General features: G+C 43.9%; 1 protein-coding gene across 1 annotated transcript in view; it reads left to right on the top strand.

Moving 5' to 3' along the window:
- The window catches only part of csmd2 (CUB and Sushi multiple domains 2), a 613,472-nt gene that overhangs the window by 462,167 nt on the left and 133,695 nt on the right, over positions 1-17,610 (top strand). Inside the window, exons 40-41 of the mRNA XM_048612954.1 lie at positions 8,174-8,362; positions 14,037-14,183. Of these exons, the coding sequence (XP_048468911.1) occupies positions 8,174-8,362; positions 14,037-14,183 (336 nt within the window). The remainder of the gene's footprint in view (positions 1-8,173; positions 8,363-14,036; positions 14,184-17,610) is intronic.

Genomic DNA, 17,610 nt, shown 5'->3' with positions numbered 1-17,610 from the left:
CCCCCGCACGCACCAGCACAAACAGCTGCGCCCTGCACCTCCACCTGACTCTCCCCTTCGTCCCTTGGAAGTTCAAACCGAGGAGGATCAATAGTGTGGTTGACTGCCCTTGAATGGCACCCCTTTAGTCACGGGCACCTCCATAGACCTCAGTGAGGACTACTTCCCTAAGACTGCTTGCTGCATAGGCCACATAGACTGGTGCAGATGTGAGATCAGTGTAGCTGACTACCGTTCTATGAGAGGTGCACCCTCTAGGCCTGACGACTGTTTAGAGCAAGGCAAGCTGCCTGTTGTTAAGACTGTGCTAATTGTCATGACAAGGCAAGGCAGAGATGCTGTGGGCATTCACGTAGGTGCGAGGTGAGCAAACATCCCTAAGATGCAGCTAAGTCCTTTCCATGAGCTGGCTGCCTCTCCCTGTGTGCAAAGTATTCCAGCTGCAGCCTTTCAGTGCGATTTGCTGGTATATCTGCAATGCAAGGCTGCGTTACCACAGTGCACTGCCAAGATCATCGTGATGGATTTACAGTTGCTGGATGCCAGTATTACTTGAGGAGGCGTGAGTGCAGCTGGTGCCCATCATACCCTGGGCTGAGGGTTGGTGGCAGCCAACATTTGGAGCAGATGGCAAACTGAGTCCTCCAAATACACAATCTGGTTTCCTTGTCGAGTTCTTCTGATGACTAACTTGTTTGGTGAGCTTAATAAGATGGGAGGCTGAATATTCATGAGACAAGTTGTGGTATTAATGAGGCATTTGACGAGCATTAATCCTTACAAATTGGTGTCTCGGCACTGCCTAGTGTAAAAGCTCGCCACACTACGTGCGAAAAGCATAAAAGGTGGCTGACCCTAACAATCATAACTTCTGGCCTCTCCTCAGAGAGGGGAGCCTGAGGAATTGGTGCCTGAGGTTTGCACCAGGGATCCACTTGATTTCTGCCAGCTGAGCAACCCAGGATCATATATCTCCACATCCATAAACAAGGTCTACGTTCCTTTCCTGCACGGTCCATTGGAGGCACAGTTTAAACAAAGTATCTTTGCCACACCTCTTTGAGAAAGAGCTTGAGTGTGAGAGCATACAGAAGGGAAAGAATTGAAGGGACAAAAAGAGCAGTCAGGGTCTTTGAGAAGTTGCATAAAAGGTGAATTTAGATATTAGCAGGGATGAGATAACTACTTTGATCAAGACCAGAGGTAATTAGGGCTCTACTTCAGTGAAAGGAAGAAGGGTTCAGAGAAGATTTGAAAAATATTTTCCAATGATGTTTTGAGCTTTTTATTTAAATGCAGAGGGCTTTTAGAATGTGGAATGCAGTAGTTAGAGCAGAATCCACGGTAGCTTTGAGAAAGGAATGTTGTAAATAATTGAAGAAAAAGAATGAGATAAGATCTGGAGAAAGGGCAGAGGAGAGGTGCTAACTGGGTAAATCTCTTCAAGCACTAGCATGGGATAACCTTCCTCTGAGCTGCAAAATACTATGATTCTATGAAAAATAGGTCTTCAATCTCTATTTGGAATAGTGACAAGAAAAAAAATATAAAATGAGTAAAGTGATTCATGAAGGTCACAGGTCTCCATTTTACAACTTCTCTGTGGGAACACTCATCTGATGTAAAGTGCCCTGAGACACATTTGGTGTGAGGTAGGGCAGCGTTGAACAAATAGTGAGCGGTTTTAAATGTATCATTGTAAATAAAACATCGGGGCTCATGCACTCCATTAAACACAGAGTCCATATGCCCAGTAATGAATTGTCAATGCCACGATTTAGTTGAATGGAACATATTTATTTGTGCCGCAGTATGTATTTTCTGTAGTTGCTGCTGACTGTGCAGTATGTGTAGCAGCCTCAGAATAAAACACATAGAAGGTGACATTAATGTGGCTGATCTGTGGTGCTGAGTGAACTTGAACTGGAATAACTTGAAGTCGAGAAATTGAAAATGCTGTTTGCTTGTGATTAGCGCTGTAGTAGCAGAGGTATCTTAAACTATCAGAAATGATTGCTCCTGACTTGGAAACAGACTGACAACTGATATACATAAAGCCGAAATAAAGTGTGATTGCATACTTATGTCATATTCACATCAGCACTTCCCTGCTCCACGACATATACTTATATTTTCTGGATTATTGTGTGATGTTACACACATTTTATTTGTTTCTTATTTTCCCAGTTTTCTTCTGCCAATTAGTTGCCAGTCCTTCACTAACTCAGCTACCAATAACTTAAATGCAAATTTTTGTTTAAACTTTATCATGCCCCAGTCATGACCCTCAAGTCATCTCAAGGTATTTTACAAGCAATTACATTTTTTTTTCTGAAGTGCATTTATTGTTGTAAAATAGGAAATACAGAGAGAACACAGAGTCCTTCATAAAAGGTTTTGTAGCAGAGGACTTGGAAAGCAGTAACAGGATTGGACAGATCAGCACAGGTTTCCAAAAGGGAGATTATGCTTCACAAACCAACTGAAATTTTTTGAGGATGCAATTAGTAGCATTGATGAGGAGGAGTCAGTGGACGTGGCTTGTTTGGATTTTCATAAGGCTTTTGAAAAGGCCCCACATAAGAGAATTAGCATGTAAATTAAAGCTCACTGCACTGGGCTGTAGTGTACTGACAGGGATAGAGAGCAGACAGAAAATCATTTGTCCCCTTCCCCCTCCCCCATTTCTGAAGAAGGGTCCTGACCCAAAATGTCAACTTTCCTACTCCTCTGGTGTTGCCTGGCCTGGTATGTTCCTCCACTTCTACACTGTGTTATCTCTGAGTCCAGCATCAGCAGTTCTTGCTACTGCCTCTGTACGAATGAATGGTTCTTTTTCCAAGTAACAGGCACTGACTAGTAAGGTACTACAGGGTTCAGTGCTTGGATCCAGCTACTCATAACATATCTTGAGGATATCAATGAGTGAACTAACTGTAATATCTCCAAGTTACATATGACACGAAGCTTGGTGGGAGGGTGAACTTCAGTGTGATTTGGCTGAGTTGAATAAGTGGGCAAACGAGACATAGGGTCATAGAAATCTACAGCACAGAAAAGTGCCCTTCTGTCCATCATGTCCATACAAGTCAAAAGCAACCACCTAACTACCATGAAATAGCAAGAACTGCAGATGCTGGAGTCAGAGTCAACACAGTATGAAGCTGGAGGAACACAGCAGGTCAGGCAGTATCAGAGGGAACACAGTGTGGAGCTGGAGGAACACAGCAGGTCAGGCAGTATCAGAGGGAACACAGTGTGGAGCTGGAGGAACACAGCAGGCCAGGCAGCATCAGAGGGAACACAGTGTGAAGCTGGAGGAACACAGCAGGTCGGGCAGCATCAGAGGAACAGGATAGTCAGTGTTTCAGGTCAGGACCCTCCTTCAGAACTGGGGGAAGGGGGAAGGGGGAAGGGAGCTGGGAAATAAATAGAGGGAGGAAGGGTGGGGCTGAGGAAAGGTAGGTGGGATGGTGATAGGTGGACGCAGGTAGGGGTAGTGGGGATTGGTGAGTGGGAAGGATTGGGCGGATAGATGGGAGAGAAGATGGACAGGTTAGGGCAGCACGGTGGTTAGCACTGCTGCCTCACAGCGACAGGGACCCTGTCGACTCGACTCTCAGGCGAATGTCCGTGTGGAGATTGCGCATTCTCCCCGTGTCTGTGTGAGTTTCCTCCGGGTGCTCCGGTTTCCTCCCACAGGTGTGCAGGTTAGATGGATTGGCCATGCTAAATTGCCCATAGCATTCAGGGATGTTTAGGTTGGATGGGTGAGACATGGGCAATGCAGGGGTATGGGAATGGGTCTGGGTGGGATGCTCTTCGGAGGGGTCGTATTGGCTTGTTGGGCTGAATGACCTGTTTCCACACTGTAGGGACTCTAGGTTGTGTCAGGTCAAGAAGGCAAGAGGGAGGATGGGTGAGGCTGTGCAAAGGTAGGGGGGGTGGTGACAGGTGGTTGCAGATGGGGGTAGTAGGAATTGGTCAGTGGGAAGGGTGGGCGGATAGGTGGGGAAGAAGATGGACATGTTATGTCAGGTCAAGGAGGCGGGGACGAGAAGGAGACATGGGATGAGACGGGGGTGTTGGGAGATTTTAAAACTGGTGAATTCGATGTTTAGGCCATTGGGTTGTAGGCTCCCGAAACAGAATATGTGGTGCTGCTCCTCCAGTTTCCCGGCAGCATCATTGTGGCCCTGGAGAAGGCCCGGGATAGACGTGTCACCCAGGGAGTGGGGTGGGGGGGCAGTTAAAATGGTTAGCAACCGGGAAGTGCAAATGCTCCACGAAACGGTCCTTGAGTCTACGCTTGGTCTCACCAATGTAGAGGATGCCACAGCGGGAGCAGCGGATCCAGTAGATCACGTTGACGGATTTGCAGGTGAACCCCTGTCTGATATGAAAAGTTTGTTTTGGGCCTTGAATGGAGGTGAGGGGGAAGTGCAGGGGCAGGTGTAGCACTTCCTGCGGTTGCAGGGAAAGGTGCCAGGGGTGGTGGGGCTAGTGGGAGTGTGGATTGGACAAGGGAGTTGCCGAGTGAGCGGTACCTATGAAGGGCAGATATGGGTGGGGAGGGAAATATCTCTTTGGTGGTGGGGTCGGATTGTAGGTGGTGGAAATGGTGGAGAATGATACGCTGGATGCGGAGGTTGTTGGGGTGATATGTGAGGACAAGGGAGAGTCTGTCTTTATTTTTGTTGCGGGGAGAGGGGGCCTAAGGGCAGAAGTATGGAAAATGCAAGAGATGCAGTTGAGGGCATTTTTCATTGCCGGAGGGGGGACGTTGCGGTCCTTGAAATAAGAGGACATCTGGGATGTGTGGGAGTGGAACACCCCATCTTGGGAGCAGATGCAACGGAGGCAGAGGAATTGCTAGTATGGGATTGCATTCTTGCAGGAAGGTGGCTGAAAGGAGGTATAGTCCAGGTAGCTGTGGGAGTTGTTGAGCTCGAAATAGATGTCGGTGTTGAGGCGGTTACCAGAGATGTAGACGGAGAGGTCCAGTAAGTGGAGGGAGGTATCGGAGATGTTCCATGTGAATTTGAGGTTGGGATGAAAGGTGTTAGTAAAGTTAATGAACTGTTCAAGCTCCTCATGGGAGCATGAGGCAGCGCTGATACAGTCATCGATGTAACAGAGGAAGAGGTGAGGGATGGTGCTGGTATAACAGCAGACTGTTCCATGTATCCTACGAAGAGGCAGGCATAGCTCAGACCCATACGGGTGCCCATAGCTACCCCTTTAGTTTGCAGGAAGTGTAAGGAGTTAAAGGAGAAGTTGTTCAGGGTAAAGACAAGTTCTGTTAAGTGGATGAGTCTGTCGGTTGAGGCAGTCTGGTTGGACCAGCAGGAGAGAAAGAAGCCTCCTCCAGTGCCATAATGACGCCACACACAAACTGAAGGAACAACACCTCATATTCCACCTTAGGAGCTGACAGCCCGATGGCCTGAACACAGAATTCACTAGTTTTAAAATCTCCCCACCCCCAGCCTCATCTCCCATCCAAAACTCCCTCTCATTCCCACCTCCTTGACCTGACACAACATGTACATCTTCTCTCCCACCTATCCGCCCCACCCTTCCCACTGACCAATCCCCACCACCCCCTACCTGCATCCACCTATCACCATCCCACCTACCTTTCCGCAGCTCCACTCCTCCTCCTTCTATTTATTTCCCAGCTCCCTTTCCCCTCCCAAGTTCTGAAGAAGCATCCCGACCTGAAACGTCAACTTTCCTGTTCCTCTGATGCTGCCTGACATGCTGTGTTCCTCCAGATCCACACTGTGTTGACACCTAACTATTCTAATCCCATTTCCCAGCACATAGGCCAAGGCATTTGTGCACACAAGTGCACATCCAAATACTTCTTAAATATTCTGAGGGTTTCTACCTCTACCACCATTATGGGCAGTGAGATTTCAGATTCTGATGACCTTCTGGGTGAAAAAGATTTTTTTTCACAACCCCGTAAACCTTTTGCCATTTACCTTAAATCTATGCCCCTGGTCATTGATCCCACCATCACGGGAAAAATTTCATCCTGTCTACTCTGTTTATGTTGCTCATTACTTTACACATCTCAATCACATCCCCTCTCAATCTCCTCTCGAAGGAAAACAACAAGTCCGTCCAGTTTCTCTTGATAACTGAAACTGTCTGGCCCAGGCAACATTCCTGGTAAATTTCTTCTGCATCCTCTCACATCCGTCCTGTAATATGTATTCCAGAACTGCGCACAATACTCTAGCTGTGGCCTAACCAACATTTTACACAGTTCCAGCATAACCTCCCTACTCTTAAACTCTATTCTTCAACTGATAGAGGGAAGGATACTTTATACCTTCTTCACCACTTTACCCCCTGTCCTGGTACCTTAAGAGACAAACATACATACCAAGGTCCCTGTGATCCATGGTGCTTCCCAGGGTCCTACTGTTCATCAGGTATTCTCTTGTTTTGTTAGCCCTGCCCAAGTACATTACGTCACTTATCTGGATTGAATTCCATTTGCCACTAATTAACCCATATGTCCAGCCCATCTCTATCCCCTTGTAGTCTAAGTCTACCTCCTCACTATTTACTGCCCCACCAATTTTTGTATTGTCTGTGAACTTACTGATAAGCCCGTCTGTATTCAAGCCTGAATCATTTGTATAAACCACAACGGCAAGGGCCCAATGCTAACCCCTTTGAGGCCCCACTAGACAGTGAATTCCAGTTGGAAAAATGCCGCTCAACCAATAATGGATTCAATTTGCCCAATTTCCTTGGATCCTACGGGCCCTTCCCTTTGCTATTAGTCTCCAATGCAGGACTTTATCAAAGGCCTTGCTGAAGTTCAAGCAGACTGCATGAAAAGCATTGCCCTCATTTATACACTTTGTCACCTCTTTGAAAAATTCAATCGAGTTTGTCAGACATGACCTCCCCTTAATGAAACCATGCTGACTATTCTTGATTAATCCCTGCCTCTCCAAATTTGGATTAATTCCGTCCCTCAGAATTGCTTCCTATAATTTCCCCACCACTGAGGTTATACTGACTGGCTTGTATTTTTCTGGTTTATCTCTTGCTACCACCTTGAATCATGGTACCACATTGGCCCCTCGGGCACCTTTCCTGTGGCCAGAAAGAAATTAAAGATTTTTGCAAGCACCCCCACTATCTCCTCCCTTGCCTCACTCAACAACCTGGGATACATTTCATCTGGCCCTGGAGATGTGTCTTCTGCATGGCAGAAGAGGTATAATGTGGATAAATGTAAGGTCATCCACTTTGGTAGCAAAACTGGGAAGGCAGATTGTCAGCTGACAGATTGGGAAAGGAAACTTGGGTGTCCTTGTATACCAGTCTCTGAAAGTGAGCATGCATGTACAGGAGACAGTGAAGAACTCAAATAGTATTTTAATCTTCATCGAGAGAGAGATTTGAGTATATAGAAACATAAAACATAAAAAACAGGAGAAGGAGTAGGCCATTTGGCTCTTCAAACCTGTTGAACCATTCATTATGTTCATCACTGATCATCCAACTCAACAGCCATTTCTGCGAGAGAAGGGAACGGGAGCTGGGATGTTTTGCTGCAATTGTTTAGGGTCTTGGTGAGACCACGTCCTGGGCATTGTGTGCAGTTTTGGTCATCTTATCTCAGGAAGGATGTTTTGGCTATCGACAGAGTGCCACTAAGGTTTACAGATAAATTTCTGGGGTGGCAGGATTGATTTATGAAGAGAAACTGGATCAATTACGTTCACTGGAATTTAGAAGAATGATGGGGGGGCGCAGGATCTCATACCTAAAAGTCTGACATTATTTACTGTAAAAAGAAAACATGACGTGAGGTCTGGAGCACTTTCCATGTGATTCTGAGGAATGTCATCAAACAGTTTGGTTGCTGTCTCTACACATTTATTGAAGTGTCCTTTCAGTGTTGAATTTTAACACAATGACTTTCAAAAAGTTGGGTTTAAGTACAATTATTGCAGTGAATTAGAGACTGTCTGCTCCTCAATGCAAGGACACCAGATTCAAAGGAATGTTTGGTTACATTCAAGTGAAAAATTCTATTCAAAATGTTTCTTCAGCAATGTTTTCTTTCTCACATTTGAGGCCCAATGACAATGCGGTGAAATTATGTCTGTAACTGACCTTTTGGTTCTACAACTTTCAGCACACTGCCCGATGAACGAGATCCACACAGATTCCTCAGGAGTCATCTTGAGTCAAGGCTTCCCAGGAAATTATCCTCATTTTCAGACCTGTTCATGGATTATTAAGGTGGATCCAGGCTTCAACATCACACTTCTAATTGATTTCTTCCAGAGTGAAAAACAATTTGATGAACTGGAAATATTTGATGGTACATTTAAATTATTTATAATATATTAAAATTTATGTTGACTTGCTCTAGATATAGTGTATATGTATCCTTTTTTATAAAAGGAGCATATTCGGGACAGACACCAATTTGAAATGTTGACTCTCCATTCCAAAGAACAAAGAAAATTACAGCACAAGAACAGACCCTTCAGCACTCCAAAGCTGCACTGACATTCTGCCCATCACAACTAAAACCACCTACCCTTCCGGGGACCGTATCCCTCTATTCCCATCCTATTCATGTATTTGTCAAGACTCCCTTTAAAAGTCACTATCATACCTGCTGCCACTACCTCCCGCGAAAATGAGTTCCAGGCACCCACCACCCTCTGTGTAAAAAACTTGCCTCACGCATCAGCTTTAAACCTTGCCCCTCGCACCTTAAACCCATGGCCCCTGATAACTGACTCTTCCACCCTGGGAAAAAGCTTCTAATTGTCCATTCTGTCCATGCACTTCATAATCTTGTAGACCTCTAACAGGTTGCCCCTCAACTTCCATCATTCCAGTGAGAACAAACCAAGTTTCTCCAACCTCTCCTCATCGTTAATGCCCTCCATACCAGGCAACATCCTGGTAAATCTTTTCTGTACCCTCTCCAAAGCCATCACATCCTTCTGGTAGTGTGGTGACCATAATTGAACACAATATACTAAATGTGGTCTAACTAAGGTCCTTTAAAGCTGCAACATTACCTCCTCATTTTTAAACTCAATGCCCCAGCCGATAAAGGCAAGAATGCCATATACCTTGTTGACTACCTTCTCCACCTGCATTGCCACTTTCAGTGACCTGTGTACCTGTACACCCAGATCCCTCTGCCTATCAGTACTCTTAAGAGTTCTGCCATTTACTGTATATTTTCCATCGGGATTAGCCGGCCTGTAATTAACTGGATTATCCCTGCCACCCTTCTTAAACAAAGGAACAATATTGGCTATTCTCCAGTCCTCTGAGACCTCCCCTGTAGCCAGTGAGGATACAAAAATTTCTCTCAAGAGAAATACATTGCCTCACATTTTTCCAGATTAAACTCCATCTGCCATCTCTCTGCCCAAGTCACCAACCAATCCATATCCTGCTGTATCCTCTGATGGTCCTCATCGTTATCCACAATTCCACCAACCTTTGTGTCATCAGCAAATTTACTAATCAGAGCAGTTACATTCTCCTCCAAATCATTTATATGTATTACAAATAGAAAAGGCCCCAACACTGATCCCTGACAAACACTATTAATCACAGCCCTCCATTCAGCAATGCACACTTCCACTGCTAACCTCTGTCTTCTATGACCAAACCAGTTTTTTATGCATCTTGCAAGCTCACCTCTGACCCCATGCGACATCAGTCTGTCATAAGGGACCCTGTCAAAGGTCTTACTGAAGTCCATGTAGACTACATCCACTGTCCTACCCTCATTGATCATCTTCATCACTTCCTCAAAAAACTCAATCAAGTTAATGAGTCACAACCTCCCCTTCACAAAACCATGTTGCCTCTCACTAATACACCTGTTTATTTCCAAGTGGGAGTAAATCCTGTCTCGAAGAATCCTCTCCAATAATTTCCCTACCACTGACGTAAGGCCCACCGGCCTGTAATTAGCTAGATTATCCTTGCCACCCTTCTTAAACAAAGGAACAACATTGGCTATTCTCCTGTCCTCTGGGACCTCCCCTGTAGCCAGTGAGGATGCAAAGATTTCTCTCAAGGCCCCAGCAATTTCCTCCCTTGCATCTCTCAGTATTCTGGGGTATATCCCATCTGGCCCTAGGGACTTGTCTACCTAAATGTTTTTCAAGACCCCCAATAGTTCCTCCCTTTTGATCTCAACATGATCCAAACTATCTACACACCGTTGCCCAGATTCATCATCCACCAAGTCATTCTCTATGGTGAATACTGACCCAAAGTATTCATTTAATACCTCACCCTTTTCCTCTGGCTCCACACATAAATTCCCTTTTCTGAACTTGAGTGGGCCAACCCTCTTCCTGGCTACCCTCTTGCTCTTTATATATGTATAAAAAGCCTTGGGATTTTCCTTAATCCTGTTGGTCAATGACTTTTCATGACTCCTTTTAGCCCTCCTGACACCTTGCTTAAGTTTCTTTCGACTTTCCTTGTATTCCACCCTTGCTTCGTGTATTCCCAGCCTCTTAACCCTAACAAATGCTTCCTTTTTCTTTTTGATTAGGCTCACAAAGTCTCTCATTATCCAAGTTCCCTAAACTTGCCATACTTACCCTTCATCCTTACAGGAACATGCCGGTCCTGAGTTCTTATCAACTTACACTTGAAAGCCTCCTACATACCAGATGTAGATTTCTCAAACTTCTGCCTCCAATCTATTTTCTTCAGTTCCTGCCTAATATTGTTGTAATTAGCCTTCCCCCAATTTAGCACCTTCACCTGACAACTACACTTATCTTTTCCCATCAGAACCTTAAAGCTTACTGAATTGTGATCACTGTTCCCGAGCTGCTCCCCTACTGAGACGTCAACTACCTGGCCAGGCTCATTCCCCAATACTAGGTCCAGTACGGCCCCTTTCCTAGTTGGACTATCTATGTACTATTTCAGGAAGCCCTCCTGGATGTTCCTTAAAAACTCTGTCCCATCCAGAGTTTTTAAGGAGCATCCAGGAGGGCTTCCTGAAATAGCACTAAGTGAGTCCCATACCCCATTCAAATTCTGTGAACCTCGATATTTAACATTGTCCAACCGTTCAACTGGGAAGAGACCTTCTCGTGACATTTCATCCGACCTTATTAAGGTTCATCACCATGCATTCAGAAATGTGAGGACCCCTAGTCTTCTTTCTTTGGCTATTTCTTGTTCCTGCCTAGAGAGAGGCTAATTGCAATCCTTCTGCACCACCTTACTTAATATTAGCAAACTCAGTATAGGGACATAAGAGCAGGAGTAGACCATTCAGCCCTTCAAATCTTCTCGACCATGTCTGCTAATCATATGGACCAGATATCAATCTTGAGATTTTCTTGTCATTATGAACCCTACTTCTTTCTGTAATGTATTTCCTCTCAGCCCTATAAGAGAGTTTGATTGGTTTTCTGCAAAGTATTATATTAGCAAACGTTGTACAAGGATTTCAATCCGAACTTATACTTTATTTACTGTATTTCCATCTCTTGGTGTTGGTTGGGTTGAGTTGGTTGAGTATTTTCCTGATAGAGCATCCTTTCTCCTTACATCCAGGCAGCTGAAGGCTGATATTGTGGTAAAAGAGTATTTTTTTGTTGTAATTAAGAGTGCTCCCAACACAAACTAAGTATTTATACTATGCAAGTGAAAATTTGAGCAGTGGTTTATGCTCAATCAGTTATCCACTAACCCAGATGCAGTATTGATCATGAAACATTTTTATGTGGGTTTTTGGTTACAATCCAGATCAGATTGACTGGTTGTTGATCGTCCTAATTGAAATGGATCCCAACATGATTCACTCATCTTAGATTACACAGCTAGGGATATCACTAGCACTAGTATTAACAATTAGCAGGATAAATTGAACTCTGTGGAAAATAATCATTTAATAAGAACAGTGACTTGCATTTTTGTAGGGCTCCTTGTGAAGGCAACAATTAATTGAGCAACCCGTAAGCAATGGTAGTACATCAACTGCTCACTTTTGAACATTTCTCATTCACTACTTTAGCTTGAGAACTAAATTCTTTCAGGCCGGTCCCTTCCAACCCACCAATTGGTTATTGTACGGGTGTCTTGCAGATAGGAAAATGGTATTTCATGAAATGTGATACATTTCAATAGTCACCAACGGTTTCGGTGTGTATGCACTCCAGCTTTTTTTAAATTAAAAAGCTGCAGTTCATAGAACCACAGAATCCTTACAGTGTGGAAGCAGACCATTCAGCCCATCGAGTCCACACTAACCCTCTGAAGAGTATCTCACCCAGACCCACATCCCTACTCTGTCCCTGTAACCCTGCATTTTCCATGGCCAATCCACCTAACCTGCACATCTTTGGACTGTAGGAAGAAACCAAAGCACCCGGAGGAAACCCGCACAGACACAGGAAGAATGTGCAAACTCCAAACAGACAGTTGCCCTGGATCCCTGGTTCTGCGATGCACCAGGGCTAACCACTGGACCACTGTACCACCCTGGGTCTTGCAGGTTTTATTTTAGGGGGCAGAATACTTTAACATCAAAGGTTTTAACCTTATTGAAATTGTTGAAAGTCAAAGTTAGTTTTTCTTTAGCAGTGCAGTTTTGATGTAACATATTTGGGATCAGAAAACAAAAACATGTTCCAGATCTTCTGGTCGGTGGATAGTTGGAGATCACACATACCCCCAAAGATATGTGTTCGGAATTATTGGAAGTTCCGATGCAGTGATTGTGAAGGAATTGCCTGGGAAATTTAAAGATCCACTCAGCAATTACCTTGCATCTGGAAACCTCTGAGAAAAATATTCAGCTGTGAGTTACAGTTGGAGATTTTGTACAGTTCTGACACAGTTACCTGCATATTTACCCAGGAAATGTTAGGCAGATGAAAACCAACTCCTGGGTGGTGTACAGTGACACTCCCACCTACCTCCCAGACCAACCTCCAACTCTCCCTGACACAAACTTGCCACCAATCAGCCTGACAACCTATCCATATTCCTCATCCACATTCATTCACTAACACACTGTATCTCAGAGCTGTTCAGTCTGTTAATGAACTTATCAAAATATGGCAGCTAGTGCCACAAAGCGGTGGTCTGGTTTTGATTTCCCCCGACCAACTTGCACTACAAAGAAGGACTCCGAAAACAGGTATAGTCTGCCTTTCTAGGAACATAGGCACAAGATTGGGCTGTTCAGCTTCCCGAGTTGGCTGTAACTTGTTGGATCATAGCTGATCGTTCAGTTCAATACTCTTGCACTACCCCCATATGCCATTACGACATGGAAATTTGTCAATCTGTATCTTTACCATAAGCAATGGCTGAGCTTCCACAGACCCCTGGGTAGAGAATTCCAATTATACACTGCTCGCTGCTTTTTGAGAGACTTCTGCTGGTACAGGAATTGAACCCCTGCTATTGGCATCACTATGCATCCAACTCTCCAGCTAACTGAGCTAACCAACCTTATCACCAAAGCTACCTAGTTGATGGACTTTTTAAAAATCCCTTTGACAGCACTCAACGTCCATAACAGGCTTCAATCCACAGGAGCAAATTGACTGTCAAAAAACAAAGGTTGTCTGTATCTTTTAGCCCTTCCTAACTTCCAAGTCAGAAATGCAGGGCTCAGGCAAAGGTTTGACAAAAAGAAGAGTGGAGAGTTGAAGAGACAACAAGGTTCAGGGCTGGATGAACACAGCAGGCCAAGCAGCATCATAGGAGCAGAGAGGCTGCCGTTTCGGGCCTAGACCCTTCATGTTTTAAGCTGGTGTATATCTCTCAAAACGTCTTTAACAGTTTGAATCCTGTTTCAGCCCTCCCATTTACAGCAGTTTGTGCTTTGTTGTATTTTCTTAATGGCATTTGAAATGGCATGGTACAAAGTTAATTGGCCATCTAAACACAGCAGAATAGGTTGCCTCATGATATTAAAAGCCATGTGCTGTATGCACCCTTACTCAAATATTTATTTATGTTTTGTTTTCTTTCAGGACCTTCAAGTCAAAACCCACTGCTGATCTCTCTCAGTGGCAACTACACATCTCCAATAACTGTCGTCAGCTCGGGCAATAAGGTATACCTCCGCTGGTCAACTGACCACGCCACGAGTCGGAAAGGCTTTAAGATCCATTATTCAGGTTAGTAAGCCTGGGAAAGTCCTCCACTAGTCACGCCAATCCCTCAAATGTCTCCCTTAGGTTTTACTTGATCCAAAAGTCGGAAGAGAGAGACCCAGTGAAAGAAATATCTCGCAGTGAAAGAGCAACATATATTCTTAAAGGTCCTGTGTTATCCCTGAATTTGTCCTGCTGCATTGCCATTTCTTCACTGTCACTTATAGTCAAAGTCATGGTTTCCTCAGTATTCCTGGTGAAGATGTGGTGATGTAGTGGGAAGGACACCCAGAATGTTTAGCACCAAGTTGTTCTAACATGTTCTTTTTACATTATTTTCTAAATTGCAATCTAAGCAGTCATGCAGGATCCAGTTCTCTATAATAATAGGTACCTCAAATGGCATTTCATTTAAGTTCATTTAATCTGTCTTTGGTGATAATGGTTAAAATAGAAAATGGAAGGAATTACTCCCTGTTCTTCTTTTATTGCCAGCGGACATTCAAAACCCACCCAAACACGGCAAATTATGGCATTTTATCTCAAAGTCAACACCTTCAACAAGGCAACACTTTTCTAGTCCTGTTCTGAAAAGCCAATCCTGTGGTGAAGCCCTGGATTAATGCTTTAAACTACAATAACAGCTTTAATCTGGTTCATTTTCTTCAAATTCTTAGGGATGTGGGCATCACTGGCAATTACAGTGTTTGCTGTCCATCCCAGTTCACTAGTGGTTCACTAGGCCATTTCAGATTACAGTTAAGAGTCAACCACAGCTTAAGAGTTGACCACATTGCTGTGGATCTGGAGTCACATGTAGGCCAGTCCAGGTAAGAATGGCAGATTTCCTTTCCTAAAAGGCATCAATGAACCAGTTGTATTTTACAACAAATAATACTAGATGTTATGGTCTAACTTTTACTTCCAGGTTTTATGAACTGAATTTAAATATTTCCAGTTGCCATTGTAGAGTTGATGGCATTAAGGTAAAGCTGCTGTAGTCCCAGAGGACTATGGGGCTGCTCTCTCTTAAGAGAGACACAATTGGTAGTGGTTTAATTTCAGAGTCACCATGCCTCAGGCAAGGGTGAGGTTGAGAAGTTGGGACCTTCGTGCTGACTTCTGCTGGTACAGGAATTGAACCCCTGCTATTGGCATCACTATGCATCCAGCTCTCCAGCTAACTGAGCTAACCAACCTTATCACCAAAGCTACCTAGTTGATGGACTTTTTAAAAATCCCTTTGACAGCACTCAACATCCATAACAGGCTTCAATCCACAGGAGCAAATTGACTGTCAAAAAACAAAGGTTGTCTATACCTTTTAGCCCTTCCTAATTTCCAAAATTGGACTTTCATTCAAACTGGGGTCCATGTCTGCGGGCAATGTACTGCAGAGGTTTGCTTTCTGTGGGATGCCTGACCAGGAAACTCTCCAACTTTACCAACCTGCCATCAGGCATATTGAAAGATTCAAAGCTGATATCAAACTATTTGGCTACATTATGAATGCACCTTTCACAGCCAGCGAGCTCTGGCATGGGATTTGAAACAGAGCCACAAGACCTCCCAATCAACACTGTCTGTTGGAAAATTAATAGTGTCAGACCACGGCAATTATTGTCATAAGGAAGTAAAAGGCAACCCCAGAGCACTTGTGTTATTTTGTCATTGAGGTATTTTGTCAGGAGAGAACAGAGGAGCTTTTGTCTGGACCTCGTGCATGTTGCATTCATCAGAGGTGTTATTTTGTTAAAAATAAGAAAATAGAAAGTCTCTCAACTCTGAGATATTTGACCTTGATTAGCACAAAACACTTCTGATATGCATCCGTGCCAGAGGAAAAATCTAAATTATAGAAGAGATTGTTCTAGCCTTTGCTTTCCCCACTTTCTTCTTTGCTGATCTGGAACAGGTATTTTGCTCAAGATGTAAATTCATTGGGGCTGAGAAAATCAAGATAAAATCCAAGTGGGTGTGATGATCCTGACTTGAATCAGTTTGTGACTTAGCTGCTGCCTTCTAATTAAAATGTCTTCATCTGCTGCCTTTTCAGTTGCTGGTAATCAAATTCTGAGCAAAAGAGGTGGCATGGATATTTTCTATTCATTGCTTCATTCTGCAACAAATTGCCTGCCTTGTAATTAAATAAGTTGAAAAGCCTCCATTCTAAAAGTGAAAGAGATCTGCAAACCTGTCCGGTAATCCAATAGAAGTGTGATGAATGCAATCACCGTTGGCAGCAAATGTAGGGAGAGAACCATTCTTGCATTGAGAGTAGCTTGATTTTCCTCACATTTAAAGGCACATTGTCAAAGGGCTATCGTGCTATATATAAGTTGTTTGCTGGGAATGCATTCTGCAGCCTCTTATAATGCCATTCACAAACTATGAATAGAACACAATGGGTCCATGGGGAAACTGGGATTTACCCAATCTTGCATTCTATCTGACAGGAAGTCTCATAGTATTCAGCATCGTGGGTATAAACCATATTCTTCCAGTCAGTAATGAATATAGCCTCCCTCACACATTTCCCTTTGTTTGTTCTTTTAAAATGTGACATCCCTTGACATTCCCAGTTCTTCCTCTACCATCCACCAAGTTGCAAGTAGGCATACAGAGCAGTTGGGTCACTTCGTTTGAAACATAGATCACTTCACGTCAATGATAGGAGCGCCAACTTATTTTGCTCAATTTATAAAGTTCTTTCCATTGTGATGCCACCTTTCAGCCACTCTTGCACTAGTTCTCTTATTTTAACCAGCTTTTAGATTTGTAACCAGGTTTAGATATTTCCGCTTAAATGTGAGAAAGTCTAGACTGTGCTGAGGTTTCCAGCAGTGTGAACAGTAAGAAAATGGTGTGTTTTCATCAACTTTTCTTGTCAAAGGGTGTTTTGCCTTAGTATTCAGGAGGCAAATGGAGAAACTGCAAAGTGGCAATGCAAAGTGGCAATGCCAAGTAGCAGAGAACAAGGTAGATTGGGAATAGTTGAGAAATAGTTTGCAAAATCAACTAATTGGTGCTAAGCAGACAAGGCAAGTAATAGAGTCATAAAGGTGCACAGCATGGAAACAGACCCTTCGGTCCAACTCATCCATGCTGACCTGATATCCTAAACAAATCTAGTCCCACTTGACAGCATTTGACCCATATCTCTCTAAACCCTTCCTATTTATACGCCCAGCCAGGTGCCTTTTTAATGTGGTAATCATACCAGCCTCTGCCACTTCCTCTGACAGCTCATTCCATGCACATATCACCCTCTGCGTGAAAAAGTTGCCCCTTAGATCCCTTTTAAATCTTTCCCCTCTCATCTTAAACCTATGCCGTCTAGTTTTGGATTCCCCCACCCACGGGAAAAGATCTTATCTATTTACTCTATCCATGGCCCTCATGATTTTATAAACCTCTATAAGGTGACCTCTTAGCCTCCAATGCTGCAAGG

This window comes from Rhincodon typus, chromosome 27 (assembly GCF_021869965.1).
Source record: "Rhincodon typus isolate 14 chromosome 27, sRhiTyp1.1, whole genome shotgun sequence".
Lineage (NCBI taxonomy): Eukaryota > Metazoa > Chordata > Chondrichthyes > Orectolobiformes > Rhincodontidae > Rhincodon > Rhincodon typus.
The sequence above is the reverse complement of the archived record's forward strand: the minus strand, read 5'-3'. Positions and strand labels throughout refer to the sequence as shown.